The 18,084-nt window shown below is 36.6% G+C and overlaps 1 protein-coding gene across 1 annotated transcript; it reads right to left on the reverse strand.

The window, feature by feature from the left end:
- Window positions 1-3,591: 3,591 nt before the first annotated feature.
- Window positions 3,592-4,511, reverse strand: LOC137741294 (uncharacterized). The gene has a single exon (XM_068481017.1). It carries the CDS (start codon window positions 4,402-4,404, stop codon window positions 3,946-3,948), a length of 459 nt encoding a protein of 152 aa, XP_068337118.1. The 5' UTR covers window positions 4,405-4,511; the 3' UTR covers window positions 3,592-3,945.
- Window positions 4,512-18,084: the final 13,573 nt, after the last annotated feature.

Raw genomic sequence — 18,084 nt, forward strand, 5'->3', positions numbered from 1 at the left:
TCCTTATCTCCCTACCTTTATTTTGGCTTTTAAATCATAGGAAAAAGTTAAGATTTGAGCTCATTTAGAGCTCGGGAAATTTCCCGGCCGAAATCCGTCTTTCTTCTTCCTTAAATCCGACGGGTGCCACCTGCGAACCTAATCGAGTCGACCTGACCCGTAATCCAGTCCATTAACCTGGCCCAAACCTTTAGGCCATGCAACCCAAACCTTGGGTCTATGTAACCCAAGCCCAAACTAGTATCAAGCCAACCCATTAACCCAATCCAACCCAGTAACCTCGGTCCAATCAAGCAACCCAACAGGGATCCAACTCGACCCAGACCCAAGACAGCTTTCATGTTCGCGCATGGGCCAGCGCATGAAGCACACTCGCCTCCGTCGAAAGTACTATGCCGACGACCTTTCTGGTGAACTTTCCGGTAACCCATCTCAAGACGTGGTAGTGCCTGGCCATCCTGGCCATCGCCTTGTAGACACGCGTGCGGTGGTGCGTAAGAAAACCAGAGGTATCTCCTTAGGTTTTTCGACGTGCCGAATCCGCTGTCTGTTTTCTGAAATTCGACTATTTTAATAGAGTTTTACTAAATGGTCCCTATATGTGTTTAGGTGTGTCAGTGGGAAGTGGCATCATCCTCGCTAGTTCGACAGCTTACGGGCAATGGAATACCGTGAGTGGACCCCTTCTAAACTTACATGTTTTTATAAAATATTAGGCTTGCATGCATTGCATATTTCATGAATAGAGCATGATTTATAATATGTTTTACTTATGATTTATTTAAATTGCTTTTACGAAATATTATGATTTCTCGAATTTAAGTTTTACAAAAGGTTTTGAATATTTGGATTCTCGCATATGAAATTCTATGGCTTTCGAATATGATGTATTTTATGAATTTATGAATATGTGCTATCAGAGATTGATGAGATGAGGTTTTGAGCTCCAAATTTGATATGATATTTTTTAGGATGTTTTTGGTGCTTATCTACCGGGTTATTATACAACACATCTACACAACACGGGTATGTAGATGTCTATGGCCATAGGACACAGTTGAGGATGTTTATGTATATACCTCTTCTCTGACTAACCCAGAGTTGTACAACTTCACCTTCGAGTGATGGATCATGGTTTCTTCACTAGCATAACCCAGTATTGTACAGCTTCACCTTTGGGTGATGGACAGGTACTGCTTTAGGGCGAATGAGGAGTAGATGATATTGATGATATACCCCCAGCTTCACTAGCCTGGGGCTAGTTTCGATGTGTGATGTTATATATCCTCTTCTTTAGCGTAACCAGGAGTTGTACAGTTTCACCTTCGGGTGATGGACCATGGTTTCTTTATTGGCATAACCCAATATCGTACAACCTCACCTTCGGGTGATGGACAGGTACTGCCTTCGAGCGACTATGATACCCCTAGAGAGTACAGTATGATGAGATTTAAGGATTTTCCTTAATGCAGCGATAACACCATTATTGAGCATGGTTTTACATTATAAATATTTTACGAAAGTTTTCATTGCATGCTAGAATTTTCAAAAAACTTACTATATAGTACTATATATATGTTTTCAAAACAGGGGTTAGTATGTTCCTAAATAAAATGATTTTCCTATTATTAGTATTAATATAAACTTTGGTCCACTCACCTTTTCTATTTTTGCGCCCCCTTAAGAGATGGAATCGAGGCACACAGTCCTGGCGTCAGGGTAATTCCGCGTAGGGATCTCCGAGTCTTTTCAGGGTAGGTACCCTTCTTTTGTTCATACCTTTTTATATTCATTCATTCACATTATTCTTGATTAGTTGAATGCTCTAAACATGATTCTGCATTAGTGTATCTCTTTCTAAATGCATATTTTAGTTGTATGCATGTTTTAAGTGCCTATCCTGGTATTTGGGGATTTCGAGATCAGGGCATGTCAAATGTTTTACTTAGATATGATTGATGGTCGTCTCCACCAATTATGCAACTGGGGAGGCGGCGGGTGAATTTCCCTTTAGGGTTTTTAGGTTCTTTTGTGTGGTCACTTTTAGGCTGTGTGGGTCTTAGTTTTTGGGCTGAGACACATTCTATGTAATTTTTGTTTCGGGTATAGATGGGAACATTTTCTCGTGCATTTGATTGCATAAAGTGTCCTGTTTGTACCAACCCCGTTTATGGCGCGGTTGTTATTTCCTCATCTTCGTTGTGGAGTCTTTGTACTATATCCTTTTGGACTTTGTTATAAAAAGTTTCATTGACCAAAAAAAAATATTATTGTGGTTCATTAATTTAAGGGTTTTTTTAAGCCAATACATTAGCTAGGCTTAAGAATAAACGTAGAACTCACAATCATTAAACTTGAAGAAATGTATAATCTATTGCTTTTCATATGTATTACAAAAGGTTGTTACCCGATATTCCCTCCATTTGTTGGCTAATTAAACGCTCTCACAAGCTAGAATGCACGTCTTAACCTCATTAGATAAGGATTAAAACATCTTTCTATATTTCTTTATCGACCCTTTTTTTTTGTGTTAAGATTCCTTTTACCAAATTCAGCAAGACTAGGCAATTATTACACACACACACACACACTCATATATATATATATATATATATATATATATATATATATATTGTATATATAGATGCACTACGATACCGCGTAGATGGACTAGTATGCCAACTATTCTGTGCTCAAGTCATCACACACACACACACACACACACACACACACACACACACACACATATATATATATATATATATATATATATATATATATATATATATATATATATATATATATATATATATATATATATATAAGGCCATTACAATAATATATAATGACTTATGGCAGTACCATACGCCTATTTACAAAGGATTTTGGTATGGAATGGTGTCATGGCTATATCATCAGAGTTGGTGGTCTTTTTCTCGTGATGTTATAATAGTACTCTAGGACTCGCAAAGCTGTTATATTTTTTGTTGGTTAGATGTGGATCTCTATGAGTTTGGAATTGTATGCATTGATGATAAGTTCGTAATTGTAAATTTATATGGTACCTTTTTACTGTGTGACCTCTTTGTTAAGTTCAACATGCATATCCTTTATACATTCTCGATGGTTTTGTAATAAATTATTATTACCTTCAAAAGAAAATACACTAGATCTGATTTTAAATTTGATAATGAACTTTTATAAAAGGGTAATGCTAAGAAAATTAAATTTGTAAACAAAATTCTAAAAACTAAAAGACATGGAAGTTGATGATTGATTTATTACTTAAGTATTGATGAATGTGTTCATTCCTATTAGTGATATTTTATTTAATTTGTAAATTTTGTCTCTAAATTTTGTCAAAATGTTATTGAGCAAGTAAATTACTCATTTGGACAAATTAATCATGGGAAGCAGTTCCATCTTATGCTGATTTCTAAAAAAAGTATATGGAATTATATGGACTACATGAAAATCAACTATCTTATCTCTTATATTTTTGAAAAATACTCTTTAATTTATTATTTCAAATCTCAAAATTACTGAAATTAAACACCCCACTTCAACTGATGGAATCTTTCCCCCTCCGAGCACTAGGCTGCCCAGTTATTTTCTTCTCCACACAAATCATGAGATCACAAAGAGAGAATAAAAGAAGAAGCAGCACATATTTACTTAATTACAAACTTGGTGTAAATACAATTGTATTTCTACGAACATTTTATTTTTCTCTCTTCTCTGTTATACGTAGCCATGATTTTAATTTTTCCTTTGATTTCTTGAGAATAAAACAGATCATGACCTCATGAACACTGAATTTTTAAATCAGAATCTGCCATTATTACTCGCAGACCCAAAATAAAATTCCAAATATATCCACAAGACGCAATACCAAACCCATTTACGTACCAAAAAAAAAAAAACCCCCATCACCGGAAAAAAATGTTAGCCTTCGGTGATGCTTTCGAGATGAGGCCGCCATACCGTGACACGGCCAGCCCTCCTATCTTGGCGAGACATAGATTTCTTTTCCGTCACAATCTCCGTCAAGTAACGGCCGGTACTATCGCTTTGGCTCGTGCTGCTCTTTTTTGAGGGTTTCTTATTGCCGCTGCTCTTACTCTTCTTCTTCTTCTTCTTCTCCGGCACAGAAGAAGACGGAATCAAAAAATAGATGCTGCCTCGCTTGAGCTCCGACTCCGGCGAGAGGATCAAAATTTTGCGCACGACCCCTTGGCAGCTGGGTTTGCTGAGAAGGTGATTAGGGTTTGCTTCTAAGATCTCGCCGGCTGTAACTGGATGTGAGATTTCTTCTACGTAGCCATTCAAATGGACGATCCGGATCAAGTCTAGGGCTCCACATGGTAGTACGCAAGCCAAACAGCACCTTAGACTGTTGCCCATCTCTGGTTTTTGAGCTCTCTCTGTGGATTTTGATTTGTTTTTAGGTTTTCTTTTGTGTTTCTTTGGGGTTTTTGGGTTGATGAAAGCTTGAATGCTATGGAAGGTTTGGAATAGCTGTGTGATACATATATAGGAATTATTGAAACTCATACGAACATAGCAGAGTGAATGATATTATTGTGTTCAAATGACCAAATTGTCCTTGTTGGTAATTCTTTATTTGTTTATTTATTTATTTATTTGCGTTTTATCTGTTTTGGTCTTCTTTTGCGTGTGGGTCTTGCTTCCATAAGCTAATTAACTTAAGCCGCCTTCTATACAATTAGTGATGGGAGATTACTTGCATTTACCTTTTTGGAAGTGCTTAGGAGATAATGAACCTTTTGGGAAATGTTTAAGCTAGCTAGGGTTTCTTTGTTTCAAAGTGGACGCCAAAGTTAATAAGTTGGGTTTATTGAATCTGTTTTTGTTATATAAATCCATATTATTATGATATGAGTAATTAATAGTTATGCCAAATTAACTCTGAAGTTACAAGTATTTAGGGTATTTAAGTGAGGTTTATAATCAAATGTTGGGGTAAATTTTCATAGTCCGAACTACTAGATAATCCGACTTTATATTTATTAGATTGGCAAGTAAGAAAAATTAGTATTTTCTCAACTAAATCATGACCGTTTATTTTCCTTACTACTGAATAGTCCTAACTATTGAAGAAAAATTGCAAATATTGATTGAAGCTATACATTATTTATTTTGAACAAATTTATGAGTGGTACTAGCTAGAACTAATTTTACTGATTGTTTATATGTATGTGACTCATGTGTTAAAAATATGGTATGAGAAATATGATAAGATTATATTTTTGTATTTTTTGGCCCTTTAGCTGTGAAAAGAGTTTCCACACATAAAACCATGTGATTCTTGTTACATCCCAGCCCGGGTCCCCACCACATTTCGAGCTCGACTTCATTGTAGCACAGTGTCCGCTTTGGGCCCCGACCATGCCCTCACGGTTTTGTTTCTGGGAACTCACACGAGAACTTCCCAGTGGGTCACCCTCCAATTCAGTCCTTTTTAAATCGATCATTTTCATGTACTTTTTAAGAAACTTTGAAGTGACATAGGGCTATGTGTTTTGCTACTATGTTAATAAACAAATAAACAAATTGGAGCTATTTCAAATAAAAAAGGTGCAAGACATGCCACCCACTAGTCCGTTGCGACCTGCAACGCCTACCTCTAACGGGAGCACCCCTTTGGTTTGGGACTTGTTGCCGACGAAGCTGCTTATGGTTATTCATGACGGTATGAGTTCGTCGTTAGAACGGCGTAATGCCTTCATGATGGATATAGGCATGATGTTGACTGTGGCCCTAAAAACTCCTGCAGGTTTTTTTTTTTTTTTTTAATTCTAGCAAGAGGGTCTAATAGCAGCGTAAAAGACTCCAACAAAAGAAAGTCACAATCATCGTTATCATCATCCGGAGCTCCCATACTCGTCTCTTACTTCCCCCAAAATTCGTATCTCTCTCGCTTGTAAAGTTGTAATTCTCATTTTGGTATGAAGATGGGGCTATATATAGGGGTGTCGTTGGTCCTATTTGGAGAAATAGGGACAGGCCACTTATGGTGGTATTTTGAATATAATTGTAAGATATTATGTCAAATAATATCTTGCAATTAATTTGGTATTCCAAAATATTCTCAGTAAAGCATGATAATCATAAAGTGTAAATCTAATTTACTCATGAAGCATTTCGTAAAACATAACCATTAAATCATGATTTTCATGTATGCATTTCTACTATTAAAACATCCATTTTAGAATGGGTCCATCCTGAGATTGCTCTCGCGCGAACTCGCTTAACTTCGAAATTGCAATGGAACCCGATGCCAGTGAGCTTCCAAAAGGCCTTGTGCTAGGTAGAGATGAGAATATACATATAAGGCTTACAGGATCCACTCCCCTAAGCGATGTGAGATGTAACAATTCTCATTTGAGCAAAAAAGTTAATACATTTAGAAGAAGACCTCAGGTTGTTAGAAATTAATACACTTTGTTTATTCATAAAGTGGACTACGAAATTATATATTAAATAACCCTTGATAAAAACATGTAGACTTTTCTTCCCTTTCCTCTTTCCCTTAAAAGTAAAAAAAAACATAACCATAGTAAAATAAATTTGTTGACATAGATTAATGAGTTAATGTTTGGTTCCACTGGTAAATTGTTAAACGTCTGTTAATAATGGGTTCTTAATGTGTGATTCAATAATGATCGAATTAGTTAACGTGTTCTCTCAAATTTCGTTATTTCCATATCGTTTCGAATCGGATTAACAATTTATATATGTAAGAAATTGACAAGTCTACTTTTGATTCTTTAGCAGCGAAAAAAGTTTCCATACATAATACCAAATGATTCTCATTTTGGCAAAAAATTAGTACATCTAAAAGAAGACCTCAATTTGTCACAAATTAATACACTTTGTTTATTCATAACTACAATATTATTATATATATCATATATAACCCTCGAAGAAAACATGTAAACTTGTATCTCTCCCCCTCTGCTTTCCCTTCAAAAAAAATAAAAATAAAAATAAATCAAATAAATTTGTTGACAGATATTAATGAGTTAATGGTTGGGATTTGTTTAAATCCTAACCATAATCAAATAAAAAGAGGGAACTAATCTTAGTCCTAAAGAATGGAGAAAGTCCCCATTAAGCCGTATTTATAACATTTTGACACCTAGATAAACACTCACAAACTAAGACATGCTTGGTTCCCAATCTTCTACTTTTCCTATACACCCCCACCTGTATAAATACTGTCGAACCAAACTGTATAAAATACATCAGAGGGTATATTTGGAATTATAGATAATACAAAGAGGCGTTGGATGTGGCTCCCACAACATGACGAGTCCTCCATCGCGAATACAGGCATCAGTACTGGAAACGACAGATTTAAATAATGGCTGTTGGCTTATGCTGAAATTACAAGTGATTAGGTACGGAATGGAAATTGTAGGGTAGAAGCCTTTTATTTTGTGAGAAAGTGATTATCTTCCCCTCCGGTGAGCAATTTCACAAACTCGCATCGACATATCATTGGTCCAGTCTGCCTCAGCCGAAAGCAGCACACAGCTTCTTTTCCTCGATATGTTTTGGAATCGCTGAGATTTTATTGGTCAGTGACATTGTTAACAGCACTGCTGGTGAGGAGAGATTTTTAAGTGTGCTGGAAACACGACTCGTTACACAAAGTGTTTTTGGTTGAAAACTTTAAAAAGAATTTTACAACTAATTATATTATAACATTTGGTATACCGAGCTGTAGTTTGAAAATTTTCTTGCTGGTTAAGAAGATGTTGCATCTCGAACTCAAACTCAGACTTTCTGCTAACATAATCCAGAGAATCTAGCTGTCTTTTTAAAACAGGTGTCTTTTATAATTTCTCTTTTTAATTACACACCAATACTAATTAATGAGCAATATTCCCCCTTCCAAAAATAAATTAGGTAAAGGTCATCTTTGTGGTTATTCTTTCCATTTACGGTTGTATATTCCGTCCCTAACCCTGATTGGGACTAGCATTTGTTCTCCTTATCCATGACCTAGGCATTAGGGTTATGAGGTCTAGCTTACTATAGCTAGTAAAAATGGAAACCCTTTTAGATTTTTTTAATTATTATTTTTTGAGATTTATACACAAAAAAACATGTAGTTTGCTTGCATTATAGTAGCTGATTTAATATTTAATTATCCAAAACATAAAACCCAATTAAGTTTGAAGGGATTGGGCGGATAATTAGTTGTCTTGCTTTGTATATTGAACATATATAGCTTGTCTTGGTAACAAATAGATGTTATTTCAACTTGTTCAATATCCCTTACTTGTGTACTTTTCCTATAAATAAGTTGCTGGTAGTGGCATGAGTAAAAATCTAATCAAAACATGTTATATGTATTGTTTGGCCGGTCTTTGAGTTATATAAGATTTTGTGTAGTAGCTTGCTTATCTATGAAATGTTAAAAGTACAACACCAGCCCAAATAATAAAGATTGGCCCATGATGAAGAAACAAAGGAGAAAGCATTCATATGCTAGAATCTTCTAGAATAAGTGTGTCAGTGGGAACAAGCTAGAATTCTAGCATCATTTAAGTCGGCAAGGCTGATATGCAAAGCCTAGGTTGGTGTAGTGTGTGCATGATCATGCACTAGAAAATTCTAGTGAGGCCATATGTCGGCAAACATGCCTATAAATATGTATGCATGTGTGTTGGTAAGAAACCAACTAAGCAAGCTTGTAAGCAAGCAAGCAAGTGAGAGTGAGAAGAAAGAATAGTCTTGTAAGAGTGTGAGTGCTCTAGAGTTTGTCTCTAGAAAGTGAGTGAGTGTCATAGCTTCTCAAGAGTGTCTTTGATAGTTTGTGTTGTAATATTTTGTTTGTATAATACAAGTAATTTATTTACTTGTATTGTCTCTCCAACACTTGTGTTAGAGTTGTGTACTCTAAGTTTTTCACCCCAATAATTGGTATCAGAGCGGTACGATCAGGGACCGTCTCTATTGAAGCTTTTGAGAATCGTGAGAAGTTTAGTACTTCGCAAGATTATTCGTTAATCTTGTTTGGCTTATTGAAGCTCTGCCAACATGATGGGAGACCTTCAAGTTGTTGGAGGAATCAAGAAGTTGAACAACAAAAATTACAACACGTGGGCGACGTGTATGGAGTCTTACCTACAAGGCCAAGATCTTTGGGATGTCGTTGGCGGTAATGAAGTTACGCAGCCAGAAGAAGACACCAGCGGCACTTTGAGGAAGTGGAAGATCAAGGCAGGTAAGGCCATGTTTGCCTTAAAAACCACAGTTGAAGATGACATGTTAGAGCACATACGGAAGGCCAAGACACCAAAAGAAGCATGGGACACCTTCGCCACACTCTTTTCAAAGAGGAACGATACAAGACTGCAGCTTCTCGAGAACGAGTTGTTATCAGTGGCCCAAAGGGACATGACGATTGCGCAGTATTTCCACAAGGTAAAGTCTATTTGCCATGAAATTTCTGAATTAGATCCTAGTGCTGCCATTGTAAAATCCAGGATAAAAAGAATAATTATCCATGGATTGAGACCCGAATATCGAGGCTTCGTTGCCGCTGTACAAGGATGGCCGACCCAACCATCACTTGTTGAGTTCGAGAATTTGCTTGCCGATCAAGAAGCTTTGGCAAAGCAAATGGGAGGGGTCTCGTTAAAAGGTGAGGAGGAAGTGCTTTACACCAAAAGTAAAGGCAGCTTTAAGCAGCGTGCTGGTGGTGGATCTAAAAGAAATGGTGACAAGGAAAAAGGTCATCAAGGAGGAGAGAGTTCTCGGCCAGGGAGAGCTCCAAAGTATCACGGCAACCGTGGTCAGTCCCAGAATAATAAAAGATTTGAGGGCAAGTGTTACAATTGTGGAAAGAATGGCCACATGGCGAAGGATTGCTGGTTCAAAAGGCCTGCAGAAAGTAACGTCGCCAACTCAGAGAAGAAAAGTGAAGATGATTGGGACGTCATTGCGTCTCTAGCCCTGGAGGAAGAATGGGACGGTGAAGCATCTATTGCTATAAAGAAGAAAGAGTCAGCTCTCACAGCAACAAGTCTGGAGTCGATTGACTACCAGAATGATTGGATCGTGGATTCAGGCTGCTCAAACCATATGATAGGTGATGAGAAAAAGTTACAAAGTCTGACTGAGTACAAAGGAGGCCGCTTAGTGGTGACGGCTAACGACTCGAGGCTACCGATTGCTCACATCGGTAAGACAATAATTGAGCCCCGATACAACACTAACCATGTGCCGCTTCAAGATGTCTACCATGTTCCAGGTATGAAGAAAAATCTACTTTCAGTGCCGCAATTGACGTCGTTGGGAAATTATGTCTTATTTGGTCCACGAGATGTGAAGGTGTATCGACACCTCAAGATCTTAGGGACGCCAACAATGGAGGGACGGCGACTGCAGTCAGTCTATGTAATGTCAGCAGAAACTGCATACATAGACAAGACAAGGAAGAACGAGACAGCAGATTTATGGCACATGAGATTGGGTCACGTTAGCTATCACAAGCTAAATGTGATGATGAAGAAGTCAATGCTTAAGGGGTTACCTCAGCTTGACGTGAGAACAGACACGGTCTGTGCAGGATGCCAGTATGGTAAAGCACATCAACTACCATACGAAGAGTCGAAGTTTAAAGCGAAAGAGCCGTTAGAGTTGGTGCATTCCGATGTGTTCGGGCCCGTCAAGCAACCATCGATAAGTGGGATGTGGTACATGGTGACGTTCATTGATGACTTCTCGAGGTATGTGTGGGTTTTCTTTATGAAAGAAAAATCTGAAACATTTTCAAAATTTAAAGAGTGTAAGGAGACAATTGAAGGAAAAGTAGGAAAGAAGATCCGTTGCATACGCACAGATAATGGAGGGGAATATACCTCGAATGAGTTTTCCCAGTATCTACAAGAATGTAGAATACGTCACCAGTTCACCTGTGCCAATACGCCACAACAGAATGGCGTAGTGGAAAGAAAGAACCGGCATCTTGCAGAAATATGTCGAAGTATGCTCCATGCCAAGAATGTACCAGGAAGGTTTTGGGCCGAAGCAATGAGAACTGCAGCTTATGTGATCAACAAGCTTCCTCAACCCAGGTTAGAATTTGTCTCACCCTTTGAGAAATTGTGGGATATGAAACCTACAGTTAGTTACTTTCGAGTCTTTGGCTGTGTGTGCTACGTATTTGTTCCAAGTCATTTACGTAGCAAGTTTGACAAGAAGGCAGTCTGATGTATCTTTGTGGGATACGATAGCCAAAGAAAAGGGTGGAAATGTTGTGATCCTACGAATGGAAGGTGTTACACATCACGAGATGTGGTGTTTGATGAAGCATCTTCTTGGTGGTCCTCGGAAAAGGAGGCGTTGCCTGATTCAAGAGAGATAAAAGATAAGTTGCAGCAAAATATGGGGGAGCAAATTGTTCGAATCCAGTCGAGATCAGATGAGTCTGAAGATTCGCTTGATGGTGATGATGTTGAGCAAGCAGTGCCCCAAAACCCTTGCCAAGCTGACATATATCAACAACCAGAAGAAGATAGACCTAGTGAAGTGGAAGTATCAACTCCACAATCACAACTAAAGAGGTCAACAAGAATCCGGAGGCAAAATCCGAGATACGTCAACACAGTCATAGAAGAAGAAACAGTTGAACCTGAGTGCTTCAAAGTTGGGAGAAGAGGTCACTGCAGCAAAGCTAAATCAAGCTTGGAATCCAGTGCCAAAGCGAAGAGATGTGAAACCCATATCATGCAAATGGGTATGCAAGAAAAAGTTTTGTCGTCAACTCAGCATGGAGAGAAGAATGAGCTGGTGTTGAGGGGGAGTGTTAAAAGTACAACACCAGCCCAAATAATAAAGATTGGCCCATGATGAAGAAACAAAGGAGAAAGCATTCATATGCTAGAATCTTCTAGAATAAGTGTGTCGGTGGGAACAAGCTAGAATTGTCTAGCTATTATAACAAATGTGTGTGTGTGTGTGTAATAATATGCTAGAGAATTCTAGCATCATTTAAGTCGGCAAGGCTGATATGCAAAGCCTAGGTTGGTGTAGTGTGTGCATGATCATGCACTAGAAAATTCTAGTGAGGCCATATGTCGGCAAACATGCCTATAAATATGTATGCATGTGTGTTGGTAAGAAACCAACTAAGCAAGCAAGCAAGTGAGAGTGAGAAGAAAGAATAGTCTTGTAAGAGTGTGAGTGCTCTAGAGTTTGTCTCTAGAAAGTGAGTGAGTGTCATAGCTTCTCAAGAGTGTCTTTGATAGTTTGTGTTGTAATATTTTGTTTGTATAATACAAGTAATTTATTTACTTGTATTGTCTCTCCAACACTTGTGTTAAAGTTGTGTACTCTAAGTTTTTCACCCCAATATGAAACAATCACTTAAATTTAGATGGATTAAGCCTTTGCGGATTAGGATGTTGTGTGATCTTAATAGAGAAACTTCTTAACTTGGGTGGGAGTAATTTTTTTTTTTTTTGTTTTTTTTTCGAATGAGCATCCACAAAAGTTAGCGGTCCTGATTCCGGTTATAATCCTTTGGTATATATTAACCCTCTCTGTCTCCCATCATCTATATTTGTTTCTTCTCAGTGGAGGAGGTAGGTTTTATATCATGGGGAGACCCCAAGTCTAAAATTACAAGATTTTGCACTCTATATTCTAAAGCAATTGAAGAAAAAGAACAAGGCCAAGACATCATCCGATAATGAACAGTTCCACCACTTTAATTTCTTCTTACAATTTTAGCTTTCCTTTTGCGTTTTGAACGAGAAAACTATGTGCGGTTTCTTCATGTTGAATTTTGCGCTATCCCTATTCTCTTACATTATAGTTTACCACAAATAAATACCCTCACATCATGAATTTATTTATCTTTCAATTTCAAGTCCATCAAATATTTTGTTGGCAGCCGCAGATCAATGCAAGTACAAGACTACGGTACTTAAACCCTAGCCAAATATATGACAAGACAACTGATTAGAGTATTTGTCTCTGCTCGTGTGGATGATTTGTAATTTTTCACGTTTTTTTTATTTTTTATGATGGCCTCTTCTGCCACTTCAACCAGCTTGGACTAGGAAGCTTCATGGCACTGAGGTCTTATTTAGGCACCGACTTTAACCAAAATTTACAATAATAATGGTTTGCTAATGAGGGACGCACGAGGCATGAAATGCCATAAGATTCCCGGTTGATCTGAATTTCTAATTTGATCAACATGTACACAAAGACTGAAATGAAGCTAGCTAACGTGAGGCAAGTCTGTCTTTACACTGAAGCCAAGGTGGAAGTCCAATTTATTTAATCAAAGACTTGTTTTATAATTCCTGGGTTAATGATCATTTGATTATATTAATGCATTGTTGATAACTGATCATCATTGGTTTTAGAGTATGATTGAAGCCTCTGCTCCTAACAGATGCCGTAGTACTTTACTACCCTAAACTCCTTTTTGTACTTGCTCCCACCACCTTCCCAAGATATATAGCCAGAAACGTATATAACTAATGCTTCATTAATATAATTTTAGTTAAGGAAGCATTTTTGCTCACAACCATTTAATATGATATATGCTCATCACTTTATTTTTTATCGTTATATGAGTTTGAATTTCAAGATTCATGTAGTTCATAAGCACAGATCTCAAAATTCAAACTCGTATATTAATGATAAATAGAGTCATGAGTATACATCACATTAAATGATGGTGAGCAAAAATGCACTTTTTTAGTTAATTAGTGGTTATTATCTCTAGGTACGCATTTGATAGCTGGCATTGTTGTGGGATTGTTGCCCAAAAGCTACAAAATTTGATGCACATACAAATCTTAGGGATTGGTAGAAAAAATCCAAGTTCAGTTCATTGTATCGAAGTCTCGATCGAACAATTGGAAGCGCTAAGAATCTAAAAAGTGATTCTTTCAGTTCCTTTTATTGCTCTTCATGGATTAATTAGGATTAATGTATTGAAACATTTTGGATTTTCTATACACCATATTGCAAAGCCCAAGATTCATAAATTTTTGTAACTGATGGTATAACATAAATGAAATTTTATACTCGTACGAAGGTGGTGTACTTATGTTTACAATCCTAATAACTAAGAGTAATATTTTACGAGGCAACATTATATGTTATATTAACATTTTTGTACAAGATGGAGCTCGCAGTTTTTTTTTTTTTTTCTTTTCTTATTAGTGTATTTTCCTATACTATCTAGGAAATTAACTTTACATTTATAAGCAAAATGCCTCGATTATTGGAACTGTCTAAATCATCAAGGATTTGTTTTTTTTTTTTTTTTTTTTGTCAAAGGGTAATATTTATTACTAACAACAGGCTTTATAAACACAATGGTCCAGAAACTTTACCGTTTATTTCTTAAGGACCCATCGATGTTTGTGGTCTGAGTTTCAATGTAGGAAGGTCTTTCATGGTAATTGGCAATTGAATTCTCTTTATTAAATAGTAACTATTTTTAATGAACAGTAATTAATTTTTGTATCTTCGCTTTTAAACTGAATAGTCATGGCAATAGACAATAAAATATTAGTATTTTTATATTCTAAAATAATAATAAAAAAAAATTTATTTTTAATTTCGGATAGGATTTTTATTCGATCTTGTCACGTCCATGTGTCATTATCCAAAAGTACAATTTTTGTGGATAGATTTTGATAAGATTTTTAACCAATTATGTTGCGCTACGTGTCCTTCCATGTTTAGAATTGTTGAAAATATTGAAATGTGGTGTAAGGTGAGAAAAAATAGTAAGGTATTTATAGAAAAAAAAAATTATAATTTTTTTAATTTTTTTGGATTTTTATTTTTTTTAATTTTTTTATTAAATTAATTAAGCTGAACTATTGGATTACAAAAAAAATTTGAAATCCAACAGTCAAGATTGTGACACGTGTCCCCCCTAAAACATTTCTGTTTTTTCTTAATTTTTAAAATTTGAAAAATCTGTACTGTTGATATAGAAATCAAACGGTCCAGATTCACCTGCCACTTAGTGGGCTGCAACGCGGGCCCCACCGTCTGAAATCTTGTCGGTAATGTGCCCCCCACGTGCGCGTGTTATGCACATGCCTGATGCAAAAAAATTTATAATGTGACTAACATTATGCTGACGTCAGCCTTGCATCACACCCCCTCAAACGCTCGGGCCTTGGACTCCCGCCTATCCACTCTCACAGACTCCCCTTAGCCCAATTGCCCGAATAGGCTGGAGCTAGTTTGTGAGGGAATTGGATTGCAAATGGGACCTGTCCACAGGACAAAAGAGCACGGTGGAAGTGGCCTTAGCAACAACTTGAGGTTTAATTTTAACAATATGTATTTTCAGTTCACATGAGAAAAAAAAAGGTTAACTTTCAAATATATCACAGCGACCTCTTCTAATATTGAAAAAGAACAACTAGCTAGTCCGTGTGATTGATTAAATTTATTTGATTTAACTTCAAAGATCTCTTAACATGCACCTCTCAAACTGCAGCAATCACAACTCAAGGACCTGTCCACTTCTGCAGTAAACCCCTTTATCGAATCAAGCACAAAGTGACATATTATGCACTGTTCCAAATCGAACTACATGATTCTATTGGAGAGAGCTCAATGAGGGCCAGGAAGAAGTGGAAGCTATGGACATGCATGGTCACTAGTTTTTTAGTGCAACAGTAAAGCACACCAAACAAAGCTTTAATTAAGCATACGAAACCATTATAGATGGGAGAGGTTGCAGAATTTGTAGTTGATATGTTAAGCCCTCCACCATTAACATGATGGTCTTTTATAATTGGAATGTTGCTACCCTTAGGCTCCAGGCTTTCTCGTCGCCTTCCCCTGCGTGGATTAAGTTTTTTTTTTGGGTGGGTGGGGGGGGGGGGGGGGGGGGGGGGGGGGTGGTTTCCTTTTGTTTGTGGTTGCTTTGAGAGTTCTTCTTTGCCTGTTTGTTTCTTTGGTTGTTCTCTGTTCTTTGCCTAGTTAATATTATTCTTTACTTAACAATAAAAAGAGATATAAACCCAAAACCCAAAACCCAAAAAAACAAAAGTTGAAAGCAAGATATAAAGTCTAAGTGCAACAGGCCAATAAATAAGCCAACGTCAAGGCTTTAAAGGAGTTATTAAGGGACTGCCTTAGAGAAAGTGGTAATGGAAGCTCACAGGAGAATTAAGATACACCATATGACCAACTGACCAAACCAATATGTCTTCTTTAGCTTTTTTTTCTTTTATCGGGGCCATAAGTGCAATCGCTTTGAGAAATAATTGTTGAGTTGTGTTACGATTAGTTGTAGGTTGACAATTTTCTACTATTGTTTCATGTGTGTGTATACACATCATATTAATGCTCAGAGATTCTCTACGTGAGTGGCATACTTTAGCAAAATCCATAATTGTTATAGAACGAAAATTAGTTTGGAATGGCTTATTTCAATTGTTTCTACCATTGTCCTATTTAGACTTATCCTTATGTTTTTAACATAAACCCTCCCTTGATCCTGTATTAAAAAATAATAATAAAAACCTATCGTTGCACCTCAAAAAAACATAAACCCTAAACTCCAGCTCATCCTAAATCCTGAAATAACATTATATTGAACATCAAAAAGATCAGCACAATGTCGTATTTCCAAAATGACGTGATCTAAATAAGCTGCTGTCCTTTTCCTTCTTATGAGAAAAGCTGCTCGATCTTTTAGGCATACACCTTGAGATTTTTTTCTCACCAGTGTTTAGATACTGCAGATTTTGTCAGCAAATTAAATCGTTATAAAAATTTGATTCCTATTGAATCTGCAGCAGGTGAGATATCTACTGATCTCATCCCGTGCAAGTGAAATAGTATATTTGCACCGTATTTCGTCATGCATGCATGCAGAGATTTAATTGAGTTTAAATTGAAGCACGTCACTGCAACTACCAGTTTAAAGATATGTTGTAAGCCATGGTTCATGTTTCCGGACAGCACATATACGATTTACAAATTGACTGTTGAGCATAAAATTAAGTAGCAGAGATGCAAACTGACCTGCAATAATATGGTGGCTCTTCAAGGATTGGGAGCAAATGCTATGAAATTAAAATTTAAAAAAAAAAAAAAAAAAGACACTTGGAAATGGGCAGATGAACAATTTGTCAATTTCCAATTTTTTTAAGACTTCTTTTTTTTCAGAAACATTAATTATTAGTTTGTTGCTAATTCATTTGTATCTACTTATGGTAAGGGTGAAATTTTGCTATAATCCCCATTTTCGGCTTCAGATATTTTTTTCAACATACGATAAGTTTATTTTTTGGGCAACCGTCAAACATCTATAGAGTATGTTACAAAATACACAATTTCTCTTGTACTTTGCTCTTGTTTGGGCCTGATTTTAATGATTAATATTATCACATACATAAAATATAAGGTTCAAATCGCTATATAACATTGCAGGCCGAAAAGGAGATCTGAAAATATAGAATGAGAATATTCAAATAAGAAGATTGTTAGCATCCCTCAACAATTTTTGGTTCTATCCTTTGTTAAATGTTTCTTCTGTTTTTAACACACATGGAAATTTTATGTTTCTTAATTGTAACCAATAGAACACAAGGTTTGTTCCATAACTCCAGCCTAACTTTTGAGTTGGGGATTGGTAAGCCTCAACCAACCCCTCTTGTTTTTTCGGATCACCTGCCCTCTATATACTAAACATGCTGTGGTTGTGGATACCAATTTTAGGTCTAAGGGTTAAAGAATCCAGTTTCATTGAAATTTCAGCAGGTAATGATTAGGTCTCCGATATGATTCTTTGATTTCTTCGATGGTAACTGCCTAACTGGGTAGAAAATCTATATAGAAGGAGTGCATTCACGACAGAAAGTAATGAAACGAATTTTTTAAAATGAAATATTTGAACGATACTCATCATCTAGTTAAGGTGGAGAGTAAAGTAGTATGGATAGTTAGCCGGATCAAACCTCAGAATATTTTCCTTGGTTGTTAAGTTCAAATTACTCTGAGAAGCACTTTTGGATACTTATACAACAACCTTTTCGTGATATAGAT

Source organism: Pyrus communis, chromosome 8 (assembly GCF_963583255.1).
Source record: "Pyrus communis chromosome 8, drPyrComm1.1, whole genome shotgun sequence".
Lineage (NCBI taxonomy): Eukaryota > Viridiplantae > Streptophyta > Magnoliopsida > Rosales > Rosaceae > Pyrus > Pyrus communis.

What these genes read in the sequence shown, in the direction of transcription:
- LOC137741294 (XM_068481017.1), bottom strand. Translation starts at nt 4,404, where the DNA reads ATGGGCAACAGTCTAAGGTGCTGTTTGGCTTGCGTACTACCATGTGGA.